Source organism: Pecten maximus, chromosome 5 (assembly GCF_902652985.1).
Source record: "Pecten maximus chromosome 5, xPecMax1.1, whole genome shotgun sequence".
NCBI lineage: Eukaryota > Metazoa > Mollusca > Bivalvia > Pectinida > Pectinidae > Pecten > Pecten maximus.
The window spans coordinates 36,434,625-36,454,524 of record NC_047019.1 but is presented as its reverse complement, the minus strand read 5'-3'; the positions used below and the strand labels follow the sequence as shown (position 1 = coordinate 36,454,524).

The 19,900-nt window shown below is 34.4% G+C and overlaps 1 protein-coding gene across 1 annotated transcript in view; it reads left to right on the top strand.

The window, feature by feature from the left end:
• Nucleotides 1-803: 803 nt before the first annotated feature.
• LOC117328440 (AT-rich interactive domain-containing protein 1B-like) overlaps nt 804-19,900 on the top strand; it is a 56,594-nt gene continuing 37,497 nt past the window's right edge. Inside the window, 4 exon segments of the mRNA XM_033885970.1 lie at nt 804-2,073; nt 8,071-8,235; nt 9,149-9,523; nt 10,859-10,921. Coding sequence (XP_033741861.1) covers nt 1,306-2,073; nt 8,071-8,235; nt 9,149-9,523; nt 10,859-10,921 — 1,371 coding nt within the window. The 5' untranslated portion in view covers nt 804-1,305.

Here is a 19,900-nt window from a genome sequence, read left to right as displayed (position 1 = left end):
CGATATGTCGTCTATAAATATGTAAATTTGAAGAATTTTATTTAATAAAACTTTAAAATCAAGCCCGAACTTTCCTATGTTTCCCTATTGAGTTTCGATGCACGTGTTGATAAGTACAGTCTCGTTAAACTAGAGCATGTTTACTTCAAGTTATCTGCCCATACTCCGTTGCACTCGCTAATACGACCTTCCGAACTCAAACCAACTTCAGCATAGCCTGCGCTTGGTTTCTATGTTGTATAAACCGGTACGCGGGGTGGTGTTTTATAACGGGAACAGCCACAAAATACTTTAAAGCAATTTATTTTTACGATTTCGAGTGTATAATACACATTTCTTTAAATTTTTCGATCAGTAAACTATTTATCTATGTCCCTGGCTTCATAAATTGACTCCAAAGTCTAAAGTCATATGCAAAGTTGCGAGCCATATTATCGAAGGGAAAAAACGAAAGAGATACATTTGCGTGCTCAATAATATCAGGTCTGTCGCCGTATTGACGTCAGTACGAAAGCCCCTATGGCAAATTATGGCTGTTCTTTCTACCTCCCTGCGTTAAGCGTAATTTCTTTTTATTTCCAGAGATAAGGGACTATTTTCTGTAGGAATTGCTTGAAAATATCGAAATTTTATCGTTTAAACGTATCTTCTTATAATATAACTTGAAAAAAAATACAATATTTAGCTAAACATACTCCAGTTTCATAACATAGTGCGGGAGGTGTATTGATCAGCTAATTGAAACAGCAGTATTGAAAAGAATGCCTTAGACGCATTACTGCCAGAAAATTGTGTTTATCCGCTGAGTGGACAATTTACGAAAAAGAATTCCCGAATTTGTTTGAAGGAATACCGCTTGATGATAACGTGTGTTTCAACTCGGGAAACGTGTTATGTTAGGTACACGGGTTATTAGTGTTAAAGTTAGTGGCTCGGATTGGCAATAAGTATATATAATACAAATGCGGAGGAATCGCTTTGATCTTCCGATATTCCCGCTTATTGAAGTGTACCGCATAATAGCACTATGTATGATAAGACCATGCTGCCATCCGACTAAGTTTTACTGTATGTATATTAACCCCAAGTGCACGACACATGAGGAGTGACAGTTTTGGACAGAACTGTGTATGTCTGGAGGAAGAGGAATATGCTTGAATGCCGATTTATCTTCGTCCTTGTCGTCCATTTGGGTGGGTAAACAGCATTATGCTGGATCAACTCAACTGCGTGAATAACAAAGACGGGGACATAGAGCGGTCGGACCATTCCCGACTGTCACCAACTTTTCGGTAAGTGTTTATAATGGAACATGTCAGTCCTGTTGAAAGCCAGGAAAGATATATGTTGAACAAAAAGCTTAGATCACCAAATCAACTTGGTGAAAACAACACAATGGACTCGTTTCAAGATGGAGGCCAGCAAAACATGAACACTGAACAGAATGATTTCATGAATCCAATGGACGGGCCCCACATGAATGCAGACATAAACAGTTACCCCCCATCGTCTAGAGAACAGATGATGGGGGTTGACAGTTACAGCAGAATGAATCAAAACATGCATCCTAGTCAAATGTCGGGGTATAATGCCTACAACCGAGAGAACTTCAACTCTGGCGACCAACAACATGGCGGTATGCAGATGACAGGAAGTGGCGATTTTGCGAATCAAAATTCGCCTTTCCCAGGTCAGTATTCACAAGCCAATGCCAGGCCAGGTTTCCAAGGTAATGTCAAGCCTGGCATGGGCTCCATACGACCAGGAATGACTCCACCTGGAGGAGGAATGATGCCAGGGTACCCCCAGTCACAAAGGAATATGTTGTCAGGGCAAACCATTTCACAACAAGGTGGCCCTACCCCTACGCTGAATCAACTCCTACAGAACCCAAATGCACCCCCATCCAGGATGCCATCAAACAGTTATGACTTTCCACAAAAAGGGAGTATGGACATGGGGAACCCGAACATGCCATACGGAATGCAGCATGGATGGGGAGGGAACCAACGACCCATGGGAAACTATCCTCAAGGTCCAATGTCAATGCCAGGAACGCCTTATAGAAATCAGGTAGTGTATTGCCATTTCTACTTTCAGTTTGTCTCCCACTTCTCATCTGACTGACTTGACAGCTCTATTGTCCATAGTTTATAATCCCCGCCATTGATATAAATATAATCTTATCAGGTGATTGCACAATGGCACTACACACTGACAAGTGCAGGGTCGATGTCTTGGTCGCCACAGTAAAACCAATGCACACTGGATTGTTTACATCCTGACATACATGTTGCTTGCTCCACATGCCAGCAATCAATGTTTAAATTTGGAGGCAAATTCCAGCCTTTGAGGATATGGACCAATGTGCTAATGCTACACTCTGATTGGCTGACGCCCCCTTGTCAAACAATCAATTAATCACGGTGTTGGGATGATCTATTTTATATGTCAAGTGATTCAGATGGAAGGGAAGCCAAATGATAATAGAGCAATAAATAAAGAAATAGGGGTTTCCCTAATTTATATTTTCCCTAAGGTGGTGAGATATATATATATGCTATGTACACAAGTTACATTCTTGCATTATTTATTTATGATGTTGAGCAACATAATAAATTCACATTTTATAAATCATTTACAAATTGCATGATGTTTAATTTTGGATCAGATTTTAATTTACTAATAACAATCCCAATTAAATTATTTGTACTTTGTTTTGCAGTGAACATTGTTGGTTTTATGCAGTGAGGCTATTGATTTTTGAATGATCTTTTGGCTTATAAAACAATTTTGTTACTTTTAACAGAAATTTTTCAACAATTTTTTTCACAAAGCAAGCTTAGGGAAAAACAATTGAGAACTTGTGGTTTTTCCCTTCATGATACATTATAGATTTTGTCGCTTGTCTTTCTGGGATAAAAATTGAGAAAGCACATGCTCTCCTGGTTAGTGTTTGTTTTTCCCCATTTTTGTTTTTGTTGTCTAATTTTATTATCAAAGATAATCTGAAGTTTTAAGCTTAATGGTATTCTAATGAATAACTTCATCGAACAATTGTTTTTATTTTAAAATCATGATTTGCAACAGTCCGATAAGTAATTGAAGACAGTGTCCACAAACATTGATGGATAAAATTGCCTCCAGAACTCTATGAAGTGCTGTGACAATATGAAACAGCAAAAAAACTTTGTTTTTAAAAAATTCATCTTCGATTTTACCAACAAGAAGCTACAGGAATTGTGGCCATAATGCATGACTATTAGAAAACACAAATACTTCAGATGTGCCAGTGAGGTTGTCTTGTGGCAGTACATGCCATGGTTGTACAAATTGATGACAATTGGATGTTATAGTCATTTGGCCTCTTGCACAATTTCAACAGTGAGGATAATTTTGTTTCATTCTTATTTGAGATAAATTTAAAGCTGCTTTTGTGTTAATCAAAACCCAATAAAGTTTTTGCTTTTCATTCAAATGCAAATTTTCAATGTTGGAGCTTTTATTTGGTTCTTGGTCAAAGATATTTTCCCAAGCAAGACCATAATTTCTGATCCTCTGAAAATAGGACTGTCGAAGAATTTCATGGTTAATGTAGGATTGCAAGGTCAGTTGCATGCAACTTGAGAACATGTGAAAATGGCCACATTAGAGGACAAAAGTTGTGTGTGCCAATAATGGAGCATGACTTCATTGGCTATTGCGAAAATTTCACATCAAAGCCAAATTAAAAAAATGTTGTTGACTAAAACTGATCTGTTAATAAAAAAACAAAATTGAAAACAAAATGACTCCCACAAGTGTTTCGAATTTCCAAGCTTTGAGGTTAAAGGTAAACTAAAATTGTGTATGAAACAACATCGGTATACTGTATGTCTTGGGATGACCAGGCGATGTGTTACTGTGCATACTGTCGGTCTGCAAGGTCAAGGTTACATGGTTAAAGTTCATATTTCATTTGGTGCATCCAGTTGAGCCACAATTAGTTATTATGGCATCTTGACTTCTCAAATTGAAATATCATCTCTGTCATATATTTTGACCCTTACTTTTCTGAGAAATAGTGATTTGACTTCTGAAATTGTTAAAAATCAAGGGTCAACTGGATGCCCCGAATTGTGTGGTCCAGAACTACTTATTCACAGATCAATGAAATTTTATGGATATTATTCAAGAATACAAGGTCATGTCTTATATATAATCTCTATGTTTATATATGCAGAAAAGTTCCAAGATCATATTGAGGTCATAACTTTGTCTTACTAAAGTTATTTTATAAGATATATGTAGGATGGCAATGGTGTGTTGCAGACCATTTTCTGGTCTTTAAAGGTTTAGGCAATGCTCAGCATCTCTTATTGCAGGATTTTTCTGAAACTGTCATGGACTATTCCTGAGGTAATCCTGGCCAAGTTATATTTCTCTGGTCCCTGAGAATGCAAAAGGGTTGTCATTTTGAAAATGCATTTTCTATTTTTCACATTGCAATTGATCAAGAGCAGAACTTTGCTGTGGCACTGTAGCTGAGGAAATGCAACCTGTAAATTGTTCAAGCTTGATAGCAATTAAACTTAGCAGCTTTCTTGGTCATTTTGAGCAAAACCTTTTTGATAAAGGGAAGTAAAAACAAGAGAATCTGTATTTTTACTTGTTTCCTCGCTCGCATACTCCTGGAAAGTTTGTAACATATTGCAAGGTAACATTTTGGTTTCGATTAATTAGTTCTTTGAAAGCATTGTCTGCCCAACAAGTGTCCACTATTCTGTGGGACAAAAAATCTTGGCCTCCTCTCAACACACCATTTGGGAGTTAATAAAATTTGATACTTCAAATGAATAATTCTGATTGGTTCGCTATTTCCAAGAAATAGGCAGCACAAAAAGGGTCAACTCATGCTGGTTGAAGTGAATATAAGACAAAATCTCGCGTTGACTTGTTTCTCCACAACAGAGATTCCGATAGCAATAAAGAGATTGCATGTTTTAAATGGGTTGATAGTGAAATGCTTGTACAAAGTATTCAACACGAATGTGTGATTCAACAAATGATCAGAACAAATAAATTTCCGAGACGAGTTTCTTATAACGAAAGTCGTCAAATATCCAATCATGTTACAGATTAGTTCAATTAGTACAATTTAAAAAACTTGGGAACCAAAGTATACTGGGAAAGGAATCTTGTGTAGGTAAATGCGATGTGGTTTATCAAGAAACATGACAGACATCACTGATTAATCGATCTAAGAATTAAACTAATTCAAAGTATGCCTATTCAGGTGAGGTTTGAAAACATAATTCCTCACCATTCATCACAACTTAAAGGGATTCTGCATCAAAAAACATTGAACATTGAGTTATTTCTTTTTTGAATGAAACAAAATGTCTAGTTGATATATGCCGCAGATTTTTCAATAGAAATACAAGTGGTGAACTGAATTACTGGAATATTAGCAAAATAGGACAGCACATGTCATCATACCTTGATTTTGTCTCGGCTCTTGAGAATTACAGGTAGATCCTCCATGTGATAAAAGAAGTAGTTCCGTTGCATTGTCCATGTGACCAGGATTAATGTACTACTTGACACCACATGGAAAGTTGTTTACACACACCCACTCAGACTGTAGTCATTATGCTGATTAGCCATGTGCTTTTTGACAATCAGTCATTGGCTGTTAAAGAATGTAAACAGCCGGCAGATCTATCTTCTGGACTCTGAGTAATTGTGAATGGGATAATGGGAAGTTACACACACTTCGCACACATGGGGGTTCTTTTATGATTGGTATATATGAATGAATGACTAGGTCACAACCTGTATGTGTTTTCCTGCCAACTATCTGCAGCTATTCATGCTACTATATACACATTCCGGAGGGGATTTACTATTAAAGCCCTCGATGAAGAGTTAAAAGATTTAGCAGTAATATTGATTGAATGTGTTTATGTGGCATTTAAAAATTGGATTGTTTAAAAAAAAAAAAGTATAAATATATACAAATAACTTTAAAAATATTCTATCAATGTCCAATGCATTTTTGTTATATTAATTGGTAGTATGAATTATTTCTGTCATTTCATAGGAAGCATTCATTTGTGTTAAAAAGTACAGTGTATTTTCAGTATACCTGTGTTTGGCTATAGCATAGAATGATAGCTATGGAATGTGTTTTTTTGCCCTTTTTTGGAATGAGGTCAGGGCCCCTAAAATTGAAAAATTTAGCATAGTTTAAGGAAAAATTAGGAAATATTTACTTGCTAAAAGTGAACAAGTAAGCAACACTAATATACAACAAGAGGTAGTTTACCAAGTGGCAATGTTTTGTCCGACTTAAAGAAGTAAACAAAACATTTCGGTCACTCTTTTCTATGCTTATTACATTACAATTCAAACTTTCATACTGTATATAAGAGGCCCAATTTCTACCCCAAAATTAGGGTTAAAAATAGCACACCAAAATCAGGTCATTATGACCTTTTTCAACCTTGATGTAGGATAGATAAAGGACATGTCTTTAAAAGATTCAATCAACAACTGCTGTGTCCACATAGAACTTGTTGCAACCTGATGTATCCACTGTGTAGTGAACCAGAAATCAAGAGGCATAGCAACCCATTTGACCTCAGAGTGAGATGCAACTATATATATATATTTTTCAAAACATGATCTTTTACGTTGTCCCAGATATTTACATAGACTTGTAGATAACATCATGAAAAGTTAAAAATAAGGTCATTGTGATGTCCTTGACCTCTGATATATGCTTGTCATGAAGCATGGTACGTTATGGAGTGCTGCATCGCAACATTTTGACCCTATGACATTGACCTAGTGGTGGGTCATCCCTCGCCAAAAGGTTCATGTCCCGTCTTGCAAAACAAAAATACTAGCAGGACATCATCCAGATAGATGGGAATACAAGATGGGATTAGAATAGAGTTAACAGGCCTTTTCTAGTGTTTATGATTTCCTGAAAACTTTTGTATATGAAATCAAGTTGAGAGCAGTGAAATGATATAAATGTAAATACTCCAGTATATAGAAACCCTGAACAAAACTTGTTGTACTTAAACATTTGTGCATTTATTCCTGTCTTATAAGTGATTTTTACCACAAGTGTAACAGGAAATAAATGGTTGTCTTTTTTAGTCATTTGGTGTGTATTTTCTGTAAACGTTAGTCAGTGGTAGAAAAATAAAGTACCAGTGTAACCCTGGTAGATACTAGCTGCAATATACCGCTCGGCATGAGAGATCTTCTCTTAGGCTCGATCAGTTGAGCGTAAGACTAGTAAGCCAGAGGTTTCGGGTTCGATCCCTAGCGGAGGCAGTGATTTATATTTAATTAATTACACCAGTAATTGTGCAAGTAGTGTCATAGCAATGTGTGTGTGTAGCTATGGAATATTATTTTTATGCAAGCTTTGTATGTCAAAATGTCAAATGTACACATTTTGTCTAGTTTTAAGTTAAACATACTTTTTTTGAAGATATTTTAACGAAACACTGAAACCCATACCTGCTTTACCACACAAGTGTCAAAGGTACTAAATATCTGCTCATATATATCGCACATCAAATTTATGCAAAGGAATTTTTTTACACAACAATCTCATATAATAAATTTCTATGTTTGAAGAGAAAACCTTTTTGTGGGTTTCAAAATGTGCTAAAACCAACACAGTTCTAGTTGCAAGATGTCAAAGTATTGTTACATTAAATTGTATGCAGTGTCATGGCTTTTTCTGGGGGCTGTTTATGGGCCCCATTCCCAATTGAAATACTTTCATGTTTAAGCCAAATTCCCAAAATTTTCAATTTACTCCTGAAAAAATCTTTCCCAATTTTCCAATTTCACACCAAAATGGGACAAAAAGGTCCTTTTCCAAATCAGTGAGAAAAAGCCCTGAGTGTAGTTAATACTGTGTATTATTTGGTGGATGACCAACATTTTTTCCTAACATCTACTTAGGACAAAAGAGACTTATATCCTCATATTTGATGTTTAAATCTTTGATTTGTATTATAATTTCACAGGAAGTTTACATACAAAACATTTCTATAATTTCAGAGTATGGGAGAAATGAACCAACCAAGACCCGGGTATACTTCTCCAAGCAACTACCCGCCCCAGAGTCAGTATGGTCAACAGTTCTCGCCCAATTCACGCTACGGCATGATGAGTGGCAATTCCAGTCGCCCAAACCAGATGGGAAGTCAGGGATTTTCAAATCAGGTAAACAATATTTGCATTTTTTTTTCAAATAATGCACTTCAAATGATTTTATATAGATCTTACTCAAGGTAAATTATATACATTTTAATATTTCGTTCTTTTAATAAATTAATCCACAAGTTATGATTTGCATTAATAATAAACAAGATGTCGATTCTGTTGTTGCTTTTTTCCTGACAACAAATTCACTATTAATTGCTTTGCTTCTTTCTTCGTTATAACCATTTAAATGAATTTAAATACCAGTGTACCTAAAGGTAAAATTATGGTAATTTATTTGTGAGAATGGTATTGCAGATGATATTAATAGTCTGCAAAGGTCAAGGTCTTTAGATACAAATACAAATGTAATTTCATTATTTTTTTTTTCTATTATGTGTCTTGGTTATTGGGTTATACTTATAGAATTGGACATTTTGGGTCCATATTTTTCTTATAGAAAAAAATATTGAATATTTTAATGAAAAAAAAAAGAAGTTCATTCAAACCAATTTTCTGTGTTGCTATTAAACATAAATATATATATGCAATAACATGCTGGGCTTGGACATTTGTGTGAACATTGTATGTTTGTGTACATTTGCTTAATTATGTGTACATAGTGTGTTCATTAATGAACACGTTTAGCAGATCAGATGTTAGAGGAAGGTATACCGGATTGTTACATTCACCACTAAATAATATGAAGATATAAGCTACTACTAACCTCACCTGCTTTAATACATATATTACAGAAACAAATTGTATTAAAAACATCAGATATTATTGCATTAATATATAAAACTGCTTGGTTAATGTGAAAAATAGATAAGGCAAAAAGTAATTTTTCCTACATTTGTGACTTATTTGCAATAAAAAAGAAAGGCAGAGCCCAGGCTACTTTCTATAAGGCGGTCGCTTTTGTTGCATGTAGGGTGTTCCTTATGGTCACCAGCAACACTATGGTCAGCAACAGTCTAACCCTGTGTCTTCTGGATACTGTGGGTCACCCTCTCAACCTTCTTCTTCTTGCTCCTCCTTGCCTCAACCTCACCCTCCATCTCAGCAGCTAACCCCACAGATGTCTGGCCAGCCCCCGGGGCCCACACCTCCTCCACCTGGAGCGCGACCGTCACCATCGCCATCTGAATCATCTGTACATTCTTTGCCACAACAATCATCGCCATCACCATCACAGTCTTCATCTACACGTCAACAGCAACAACCTCCAAACACAGCATCACCGTCACCAAAGCAGCAGCAACAGTCAACCCAACCCACCAGTCAAAATCAACAGTCAAGTCCAGTAGTAAGTATTGTACTCCCATGTTCCATTTACATCAAATTGTATTGTGTACACCCCAGTCCTATCCATGCATGGTATTGTTAGTACTATGTACGACCCCATCCTTTTTCAATCTTTCCATTCTTTCTCCTTCTACCTCTTCATTGTTTTTGATAGTTCTCTGGTTCCCCTTATTATCATATTCAATTTCTTTTCTGGGTAATCTTTGTCTCGCCTCCTAACTTCTCTTTTGTTCTTGTCTCGCCTCCTTCCCCCCCCCCCCCCCCCCCCCCCCCCTCCCCTCCCACTCTCCCCTACATTTCTATTCTCTTGACCCAAAGTCTCTCTAATCTCTTCTTCTGTTTTCATCTTTTTCCACTGTCTTGTTTCGACTTTCTGTCCTCCCTGTTTTTCCCAAACTTACTACCTTGTAAGTCAACTGAGACATGGTTGTTTATATAATTTTCAATGCTGGGTCACAAACAATGGTATTCCTGGGATGACCGTTGGACTCGTGCATTGCTGTCTCTTGTCTCTTTTCTGATTGAACCTCATTTGTCCTCGCATTCTTTCCTAAACCTCTCAAAATGGAATATCTTCTCATTATTTCCCTACCCCTTCCCATTTCCTTAATCATTCTGCTACCTTTCGAGTCCCCTCCTCCCTTTAATGTAGTCATCTCCCGCTCTTCTCACAGCTCCCCTTCATTATCCATATTTCTTCCTTTGTATCGATAGAATGTATATATTTATTTCCCATTAAACATTGCTGATCATATCGGCGTCATAGCCTCTAAATCCGAAACTAAATTGTATATTTTATCCCGTTCACATAAGTTGGTTATGTACCCCTTACATAGTCTAAAGAAAGTGATAATTTCACGATATCGAAATTGTCATTTCATCCGTAATTCTATGATTTAATGCATCATACTTTTCGGATGTATTTCATTAATTTTTCTATAATATTAAATTAGCACTAATCCTGCTTGTTAACATTGCACACTAATTATCAATAACTGATTGAAATAATCATTTTGGTTGTGATGAAAATGTCCTTGGCTAAATAATAATAACTACATTTTCGAAAAATCTATTCTTCAGATGGTTATAAGACCACAACTTAGTTTCATTTAAATATTCATATACTGGTTAATATAATAAAAAAGTTAAATGTATAGATAATAAATTATATCATCTAGGGACTATTCCACAGTCTTTAAACATGTATGAAATTTAATTATGTCAATTTAAGATTTATTTGAGTCAAATATGATGGAATCATTCAGTAAAATCCAACTATTATATATGTTTTGATGTCTGGAAAACTAAAAGGACTTGTATTTTTTTGATTTTCCAGGGAAGCAATTCCAATTGGAGTGCCTCAAGCAAGAAAGCCAATGAGGATGGTGAAATAACAGCGGTAAGGTTTAAAAATTACTATACACTTTTGTGGTTCCCTAATAAAACTGTCCATTCACCAAACAGTGCATCTTAGGTAACTCACACTTGTCCTGTTACCATAGTCTGTAACCTACTGTAGTCTCGTTATTATCGTTAGTAACCCATAATAAATAGTCTTCTTTACATGTCCTTCACATAGCTTGACAGTATTATTGAACATGGATTACCGATGATGGAAACAGCGATAGGAAGGGATGATTCTTTTTACACTAACACATGAATCTACCTAGGTTTACTGACAAAGCTGTTCCATGCCAGTGTCCCGACATTGAAAAGGTCTTGAGGTCCCTGCTTCCAAAAATACTTTTCTTTATACAGTTCCTAGAGCTATCATATATGAAATTATTAATAGTACAAGTGAAATCTTTTCCAGGTTTTGATTACTAAAAATGCAACCTGTGTAAGCAGCATTGTCCGAAAGACCAGTAATTTCAATACACTGTATCTACATTGTAATGCTATAATGTCCAAGGCAGTAAATTTCCTCTAACGATCTTATTTGAATATTGTTGTTGTTAATCAGACAACACATTCATGTTTCAAAACTTCTGCTCTCATAATGAGCATTTACTCAAGAATTTGACCTCCATGTTGTTGCAAAACCACCAAACTTCTACTCCTATATCGAGCATTTACTCGAGAATTCGACTCTCATATTGATGCAACAAATATTAATCTCTACAAAACTTAATTGATCTACATTCATACAGCCTTGGAAAAATGAAATGCGTATATATTTGCTTAAAGACGGGGCTGCATAGCCAGATTACAGGATCATCTAGGATTGTCTTGTTGTAAATTTCTAATAATGTTTCAGGCTTACATAAATTGACAATTCTTTCCTCAATTGATAATTTAAAATTTGTGCTGAAATACTGATTGGAAACTTTTGTGCATGTAACACTTCAGGAATGATAGCAAATGTTTAACTAGATAGTAGAGTTTGTATCATGTTTGAAAATAAATATCAACATTAAAAGTAGATGATTTGAATGAGTATTTCCTACATTGTATGTTTTTGTCCAAAATATGACATTGTGGTTGAAATACAATACATTGTATTCATTAATTATCCTTATATCACTAAATGCCTAATCACAATTGTAGTTAACCATTCTATTGATCCTCACAGCTACACTTGACAACAAAATACAATAAATGTAACCAGCAGTTATGTCTGGTTGTTTCTTTATGGGACTCATATTTTTACCAGGTATCTTAATCTGATGGGTTTGATTGACCATTTTATAACAGGTTTTGACCACATCGGTAAAAGACTGTCAGTTCATGCTAAGTTAGAAAAAGAAGAAAAATTCTTAGCAAAATGGTATTGCTTATGATGTTGGTCAGTATGCTGTGAAAAAAAAAATCAGAACAAAAATGAAATGAAAAATAATATATTTTAGAGAGATATCTTTGATCTGGACGATACTGTTATGTATACTAAATAGATGTCTTGAGTTGTTTTTACAGCACTTGGTTTCCCGTTATTTTGATTTCAAACCTTTGTACATTTTACATGACAGGCTCGCACTCAGGAAACCGTGAATTTATCGTATAGATAATAAAAAATGAAACGATAATTTACAGTGATACACAAGCTTATGTTAATGTGAATGTGGCACATTGGTATAAGTTGTGGGTATTTCTGGCAAGGCGATTGGGTGCTGTTGCTTGTGAGTTCGAGTCTGGTCAGGGCACAACAATGAAATTGTCTTCCTTCCTCATTTGTGTTACGTTATCATATCGAATTATTATCACAATGTATAATATGCATTATGTGTATTTTGATCCGAATTTTCAAGATTTGAATTTCCTGTCATAGTTATACTGCGTTATATTTATATATAATATAGATATGTATATTATTATGTTTTCGGTATTTAAATGTTATTTACTTCGGCTGATGTTTGTACACAATCCAATACTTAGATTGATATGAAGGAAGCCGAATGTGTAACATGAACCCTCTAATTCTATCAATAAAAAATGGATTGCAAGGTTAGTGTAAACAAAACCTCTTGTACAATATTAGTAGCAATGGAAATCTAGGTGCCCTATAGTAATCACAGTGTCTGGACGCTGGTTGTCAAAGTGTCCGTCAGCTTTTTAATTTCTGGAGGTCATCTTGGAGTCCAAATGGCCAAAACTTCTGATCATTCACATGGTGATAAACTACAATTTACAATGTGCAGATGAGCAACAGGAGTGTAAAAGATCCTGAAGTCTAGGTCAGGTTACTGTTGGTAGAAATGGAACTGGGAATATAATGTAAGAATTATACATCACCCTTACAAAAGACTGAAATTCCAAAATTCCGTGTGTTAATAAAAACTTTCATATGATGTGCAATGGAAATTTCAAAAGCTCCTATGGTCAAAGGTCATGGTTGTTGTTACCAAAAATGAATTCAGGAATCGATTAATTAAGGCCTTTGCAAAGCCAAACTTTATGAAATTTCCCATAAATCATTCAAATTTAAGGGTGAAAGGTTGCATTTGACGACTCTTAAGAAGAAACGTTTTTTGCAACTCATGAACTCAATTTATTACATTTACCATAGTATTATAAACAGTAGTTATTTGTACATTTGGATCATATAGGCAGTATTTGAATATCAATTTAACACAGGGGTTAAGTTAAGGTTAAGAGATGTTACAAATAAACATGAATGAGCAAGTATTTCCATCACATTTCCATCACCAACGACTTTCATCCTTGAATTCTTGTGTTAACATCTGTCATGTTTCTTACATGTGTGGCTGTCTGTCTATGAGTGATAATCAATGAGGAAAAGGAGGAAGACCCATCTGTTTTTGTTTTGGATAGTATCAAACATGTTTTGGGGCACTTGACTGTTTTTTAATTAAAGAAAAGTCTAGTTAATATTAGTTTTTATATATTTTTTATTATATTTTCTGTGTTTACCTTTTACCTGAGTCACCCTAAAAATAATTTCTTGCATCTAAAATAGTCTTATTTTTGTCAAATCAGCATTGAGATAACTTGCATAGATATACATGTATGTATGTTTTAAATAAAATAATGTTCACCTGTATTACAACCTACCTCACAGGTAATTACAGTGGCTACATTGCAATTGACAAGTTAAATATTAACTGATTATAAAACCAATTTTCTTATTGATTTATAAGCATTTGAAATCAACTATCAAGGTGATTTTAATATTACATAATTTATCCAGCACTTAGTGACATAACCATGAAAAGAAACACAGCAGTATAAAAAGTCGGGTGTTATTACTCTTTGAGCATCTTATTTCGCTATTTTCATAATGAAAAAAAAAATAGGAGTTATCTTTCAGCAAGGGTGTTTAAATTGATGATAATTGTTAACAATACATGTAACATGTCAGAAAGGTTACTGGATCATCTTGATGCTAAATACTGACTGGGATTCAGTAGACCATAATTTAAACAAAATTGGATCAGAAAAATTTGAAAGACAACTGTTGTATATCATGAATATATTTTAAGATATTTAAATTAACAGATATGATCATATATCAATTAGATCCTCAAGAGAATTAGTCATTTGAAGAATAATTTTAACTCAATTTGACCTAAACTTTACATAATCATGTAGAGCAACTTTAGAAAGCCATCTCAATTTATTTGTACCAAAACAAATGAAGATAAATTAAGCATTCTGTGAAAAGGATTGCTTTTGACGTTCATCAGCATTTATTTTAAATTTTTTAATTGACGGAGAAGATTGTTTTAATAGAATACATATTTTAAATACAAATACATTGTATTCAAATCCACAATTTCCATTAAAACAAGTCTCTAACTTACTCCACATTTAGACATCAAATGACAACTGCATAACATGGCATGTGATTGGCATAACAGAAATATGACAAATTGTAATTCAAAGGTATCCATAGTAACATGTGAAATGTTTCCTGTATGATTCATTCAAGGTATCAGTCCCGTGGCTAAATAAAGATAGTTATGATTTAATTACTTTATTGAATTTTTTTTTAAGAATATCTTTGTTGGACTATGATCATCATTTGCTGGTAAATGTGTGTACTGCATCAGAAAAGATTAAAAAAAAATGTATAAGATTTATTATAATCTCGGCCATTTTTAGCTGTTAGTGCAACCAGGGTATCTAAAATACTCCACCAACTAGGAAAGCATAAATATTTTAATTGTGACATGGTTTCAAGTCTGAATAACATTAGGGAAGTAATCATGACAGAATACACATATTAATCTTCTCTTAAAAAACAAAATCCATAGTTTGAAATGTTGATTACATGGTGTTTCCGATTTATTATTAGATACCACTAGATTATGTTGTCCTAAAAGGAAGGGTATGTGGAAAAGGTATAAGTTAGATAATTAAGTCTCCCTTAGCCAAATATTAATGAAGTAAAAAAGCTGCTTTTAAATATTTATGGTTTATTTTATGTAATGAAGATATTGAGTGAAAAATCTTAATGGTTCTGTACATTTTTCCCGAGGAGTATGACTTCCATAATTTTGAACTGATAACAAATTGGTTTTCATATATTTGCATGAAGAAATATTGTCAATGATTTCTAGACAAGACTGGCCATGTACTATTAATAGCATTGAAGAAAAGCAGGAAATTGTGTGTATTAGATGGCCTAAAATGTTAACTAAGTGTTATTGGGTTTTTCTCTAAGGGAATTTCCGAGATGGCAGGCATAAATCAATTTGATGTAGCCTCTGACAGTTACTTAGCTTTAGCCTGACTGCTGAAGGTCGACATTGGTTACAGATAATGTTGTATATATATGCATTATGTTTCAAAGGTGTTATTACAATGGCATTGTTAGTTCTCAATTTTGTTTGGTGTTGTGAAGAAAGGAGGGACACAAAGATAAATTGATAGGCATGGTATCATGGGATACATAACAGGTCCTCACAGATTATTGTGTAAATGGGTGGTCGGGTGTACATAACAGGTCCTCACAGATTATTGTGTAAATGGGTGGTCGGGTGGCCCAGTGGTGAAACACTGCCATTTCACCTTTGTGTCTAGGGTTCGATTCCCGCAATCAGATGTGTGAAAGTTTGGGGTCACCTGCCAGATCACATGGGTTCCCCCAATATTGTAACGTGTTGGTCTTAAGTTTGAGATTCATATCAAGGTTCGAGTAAAGGATGATTTTCCTTGTTGATCTGAAGGTTTTTGTTGTGAATTATCTAATGTAAACAGACGTAATCTATTTCCCTTGCCAATTGTGTTTATTCCTTAACAAATATTTCTTTTTCTATCGATAGTTTGCGATGGTCTGTTTGGGCAAATACACACAAAGTTCCATTGTCGAATAACTAAATTGAGTTACCCTGGGCAGTCGACCCCATATAATATCTCGGCTGATGTTTTGTTCTTGTTCTGGAACGAAGAAGAAATGCTGTTTTTCATGATTCTTGAAGTACTGTGAATGTTTTATGTAATAATGGATATTTTGAAAATCCAAAACTGTTTGTCCCACTAAATGTACGAATAAAAGATATGTACCTGATTAGCAAGAAATAGTTCCGTATGAAACTGTTTAATAACGTTTAAAGTTCTCAAACAACACAGATTGATATGTTGTACTAAATGGTAAACAAATATTGACATCTTTAATATAATGAATGTAGTAATGAAAATCTCTGTTAAAGGTCCCTCTTTTTCAACAAGTTTTTGAGTTACAAAAGAAGAGATATTTACCGTATATCTCCAGATTGTCAATATCAATCATATTTTAAAAGTGAATTAATTACTAAATTAGAATACTTGTGTTATTCCTGATAAGGGTATTAAGATATATATTTTGCTGGTTAATTACTATAATGTGAAAGTAAACGATTTAAAAGTCTCAAATTTCTTACGTAAACCTAATGGACTTGGTAACCTTTGCATTTCTACAGTTAGATCTGTTCTAAATGATTCCTAAAGAGTGTGCTGAAGAAAATTATCTTTTAGGATAACAATATGAACGTGTTACTCTAGATGACTTTGATATGGAAAGGTCAGAGTTCATTGTTGGTATCTCTAGCATATTGTGCTCCATTCACACCTGTGTGTAACAATGTAAAATTAATGTATACACCTGCCACTTGTTGGCTAATAACTTTACCGCCAGGTGCTAACAAGGCTTTTTCTATTCGGTATAATAATGTAGTATAGGGTCCCCTGGTGTGGCACACTCTGGTCCTCCTCAAGGGTACTGAATTAAGCTGGATTCAGCTGCTGCATCAAGTGTAGAATTATTTGGAAAAGAAATAGGTACAGCAGAAAATTGAAAGTCTTCAAAACAATAGAGGTTTTACTTGAGCAAATGTTGTTTTCAATTTTTCAGTAGTAATCCTGTGAAAACCATTAAAACCTGTCCTTATTATAGTAGTAGTTTGTCCATTTGTTGTAAGTGGAGAGATTATGACCACAATATTTAGGACTTCTTCAGTTTGCCCAGAGAGCATAAGGCTGTATTATTCTAGGTGTAGATAATGAATGAAAATTAAATAAACTTGGCCCGACCCATTCAATGTCAATTGCCACGGTCTCTAATTAGTTGGTTAAAAATAACCACAATGCAAGAAAGCTTGTGAACTGGAAAGGTTTTAATTTAGAGACCATGCAAAAAGCAGAAATTGACTAGAAAAAAGATGTGCATTTGAAAATAAATTAGTTTAAGGAAACCACATCATTAGAATTATCAATCATGAAGAAATCTGTTGGATGGAGGTTTTACCCAGATACCATACCACAAAGCTAACTAGTAATGCAGCCCTTGTCCTGCCTTCCACTGTGGTGGATAACATCCTGTCTCTGCATTTTATGGCTAAAAACAAATGATATTGTACTTTCCCTTATCAATAACCATGATTACTGTTGACATTTTTTTTACCAGAGCCTTGTTATTGGCCATACTTAAAACAGTTTAAAGGTTTGGTGTAAAATAATCTTGTTTTAATGATATTTGTAATTAACATTTATTCTTTTAAATGAATTAGGAAAAATGATGGTGGGATTCCTATGCGATAATTCTATAAATGTTGGTATTCCTTCAATGAAATGCTTGGCGAATAACATGCAAAATTTCAAATGTGATTATTTGTGCTCCAAATTGAAAAAGGAAAAAAAATGCATAAACCGGAATATCAAGATAGTGAATACAATGAAACTTAAAACTGAAAATTAAACTTCGTTTTTTTGCTTGTTTTTTGCTGTTCCACTTATTGAAAACCCTATATAAAAAGGTGTCATTTTGAAGTATGGTTTTGATAACCTTGAGGTGTCTGAAAGATTCTGTAACTGCAACTTGTGTTGTTGATCAAGTTAGCAATTTGGAAAACACCATTTCAATTTCAGATATTTAAAAAAAAAATGAAAAAGGTTTTGTTTTGCCTTTATTACATAGTAATTTCAGGAGTGTCATGGCTTCATCATATGTGGTTGTTAGTAATGGTTTCCTTTATACCATGCCATATGCGTAATTGTGCATTGTTTTCTTGCAAAACTTTCTAAAAACAAATTCAATGGGTTATATTTTATGTTTTTAATTGCTTAATGAAAAATATTATATGCTGTTTTACTTTCAATGTTGATCTGTATGGTGAAATTGCATTAACCAAGTGTAGATGTCTGGTTTGTGAAAGAGAATAACTATATAACTACAGGATAGTTTATGTAGTTTTTGATCACTTGTGTTTTAAAAGAAGCAGTAGAATTAACAATTTTATGTTGCATCATTTATTGGATACACATAAGTGATTTACGTACTTTTGTAGATTAATTCTTACCTGAATAAGTTAAAAGAGAAAAGAAAGGAACTGTATCAGATGAGTAAATACATGTACAACATGATTCTTCTCCTCCATTACAATAACACCTGGCTATCTCCCCTACAGTGTCCAGAGTTTTATTTAATCAGCTAAAAGGCATCAATATAAATTTCTGAAATAGGTTAATCACTTTTGTGTTTTATTACCATTTTAATCGATACTTAGTGTGGCTATTGAAGCTGAGTAGATTGTTTTTAAAATTGAATGCTGAAAATAATTAATTGACGTTTTTGTAATAAAATGTAAAGATCTCTAGATTTCTCTCAGGATAAAAAAAATAAATATATATTGCCGAATCCCCACAGAAGACTTAATATCTTTCTCCCCGTTAGAAAGGATTAAATTTAAATGAACTCTTCTTTTGTGACTGCCACTGCATATAAAACTTGTTGGGATATTTTCTGGGCTTGTGTTTTGTGGCAGTGTTATATTGAACCACTGTAGGGCCTTGTACAGAGACAGAGAAGAGCCCTAGCTAGAGCCAGCAATATAACACCACACAGCACACACACTACAGAACCCACCAACATACACAATCCATACAGCCAACACACTCACAGGCAGGCAGGCCTTGCTGGCTGATAAACTACACCAAGCCCTCTGCTTGGCACACAACAGCTAAAACCTACACAGCACAGGCAACCTCCACAAATAACCTGGCAGCATGACTAGGCCCCAGCCAGCTACATGAAATATGCTATAGCTTGGCAGAGTAGTGGAGCCCAGGCTTTGGTATTACCAACTGGTATAGAGCTGTTATTGATTTTCTCCCTTTCCCTCACTGTTGTTTGTCTAGGTTTTAGATCTCTCTGGGTTTTCACACATCATAAATAACTGGCAAATTTTCTCCCTTTGTAACCCCAATAGAATAATAATTTTGATTATTTCAGCATTGAATTATAAAAAAATATGTGTTGCATAGTTACTTTTAAATTTTTCTTGTAAAAATGTCTTTGTTATGCTTGGTAGCCTTTCTGTCTATATCAGATCGGTGTATTAGTTTCCTACAGAAAAAGGATAAAATTGGGAAAATGAAAGATTTTCTCTCTTTAAATATCACAAAATTTAAATTATATAATTTTCACAATGGTTTAAAGCTTTCA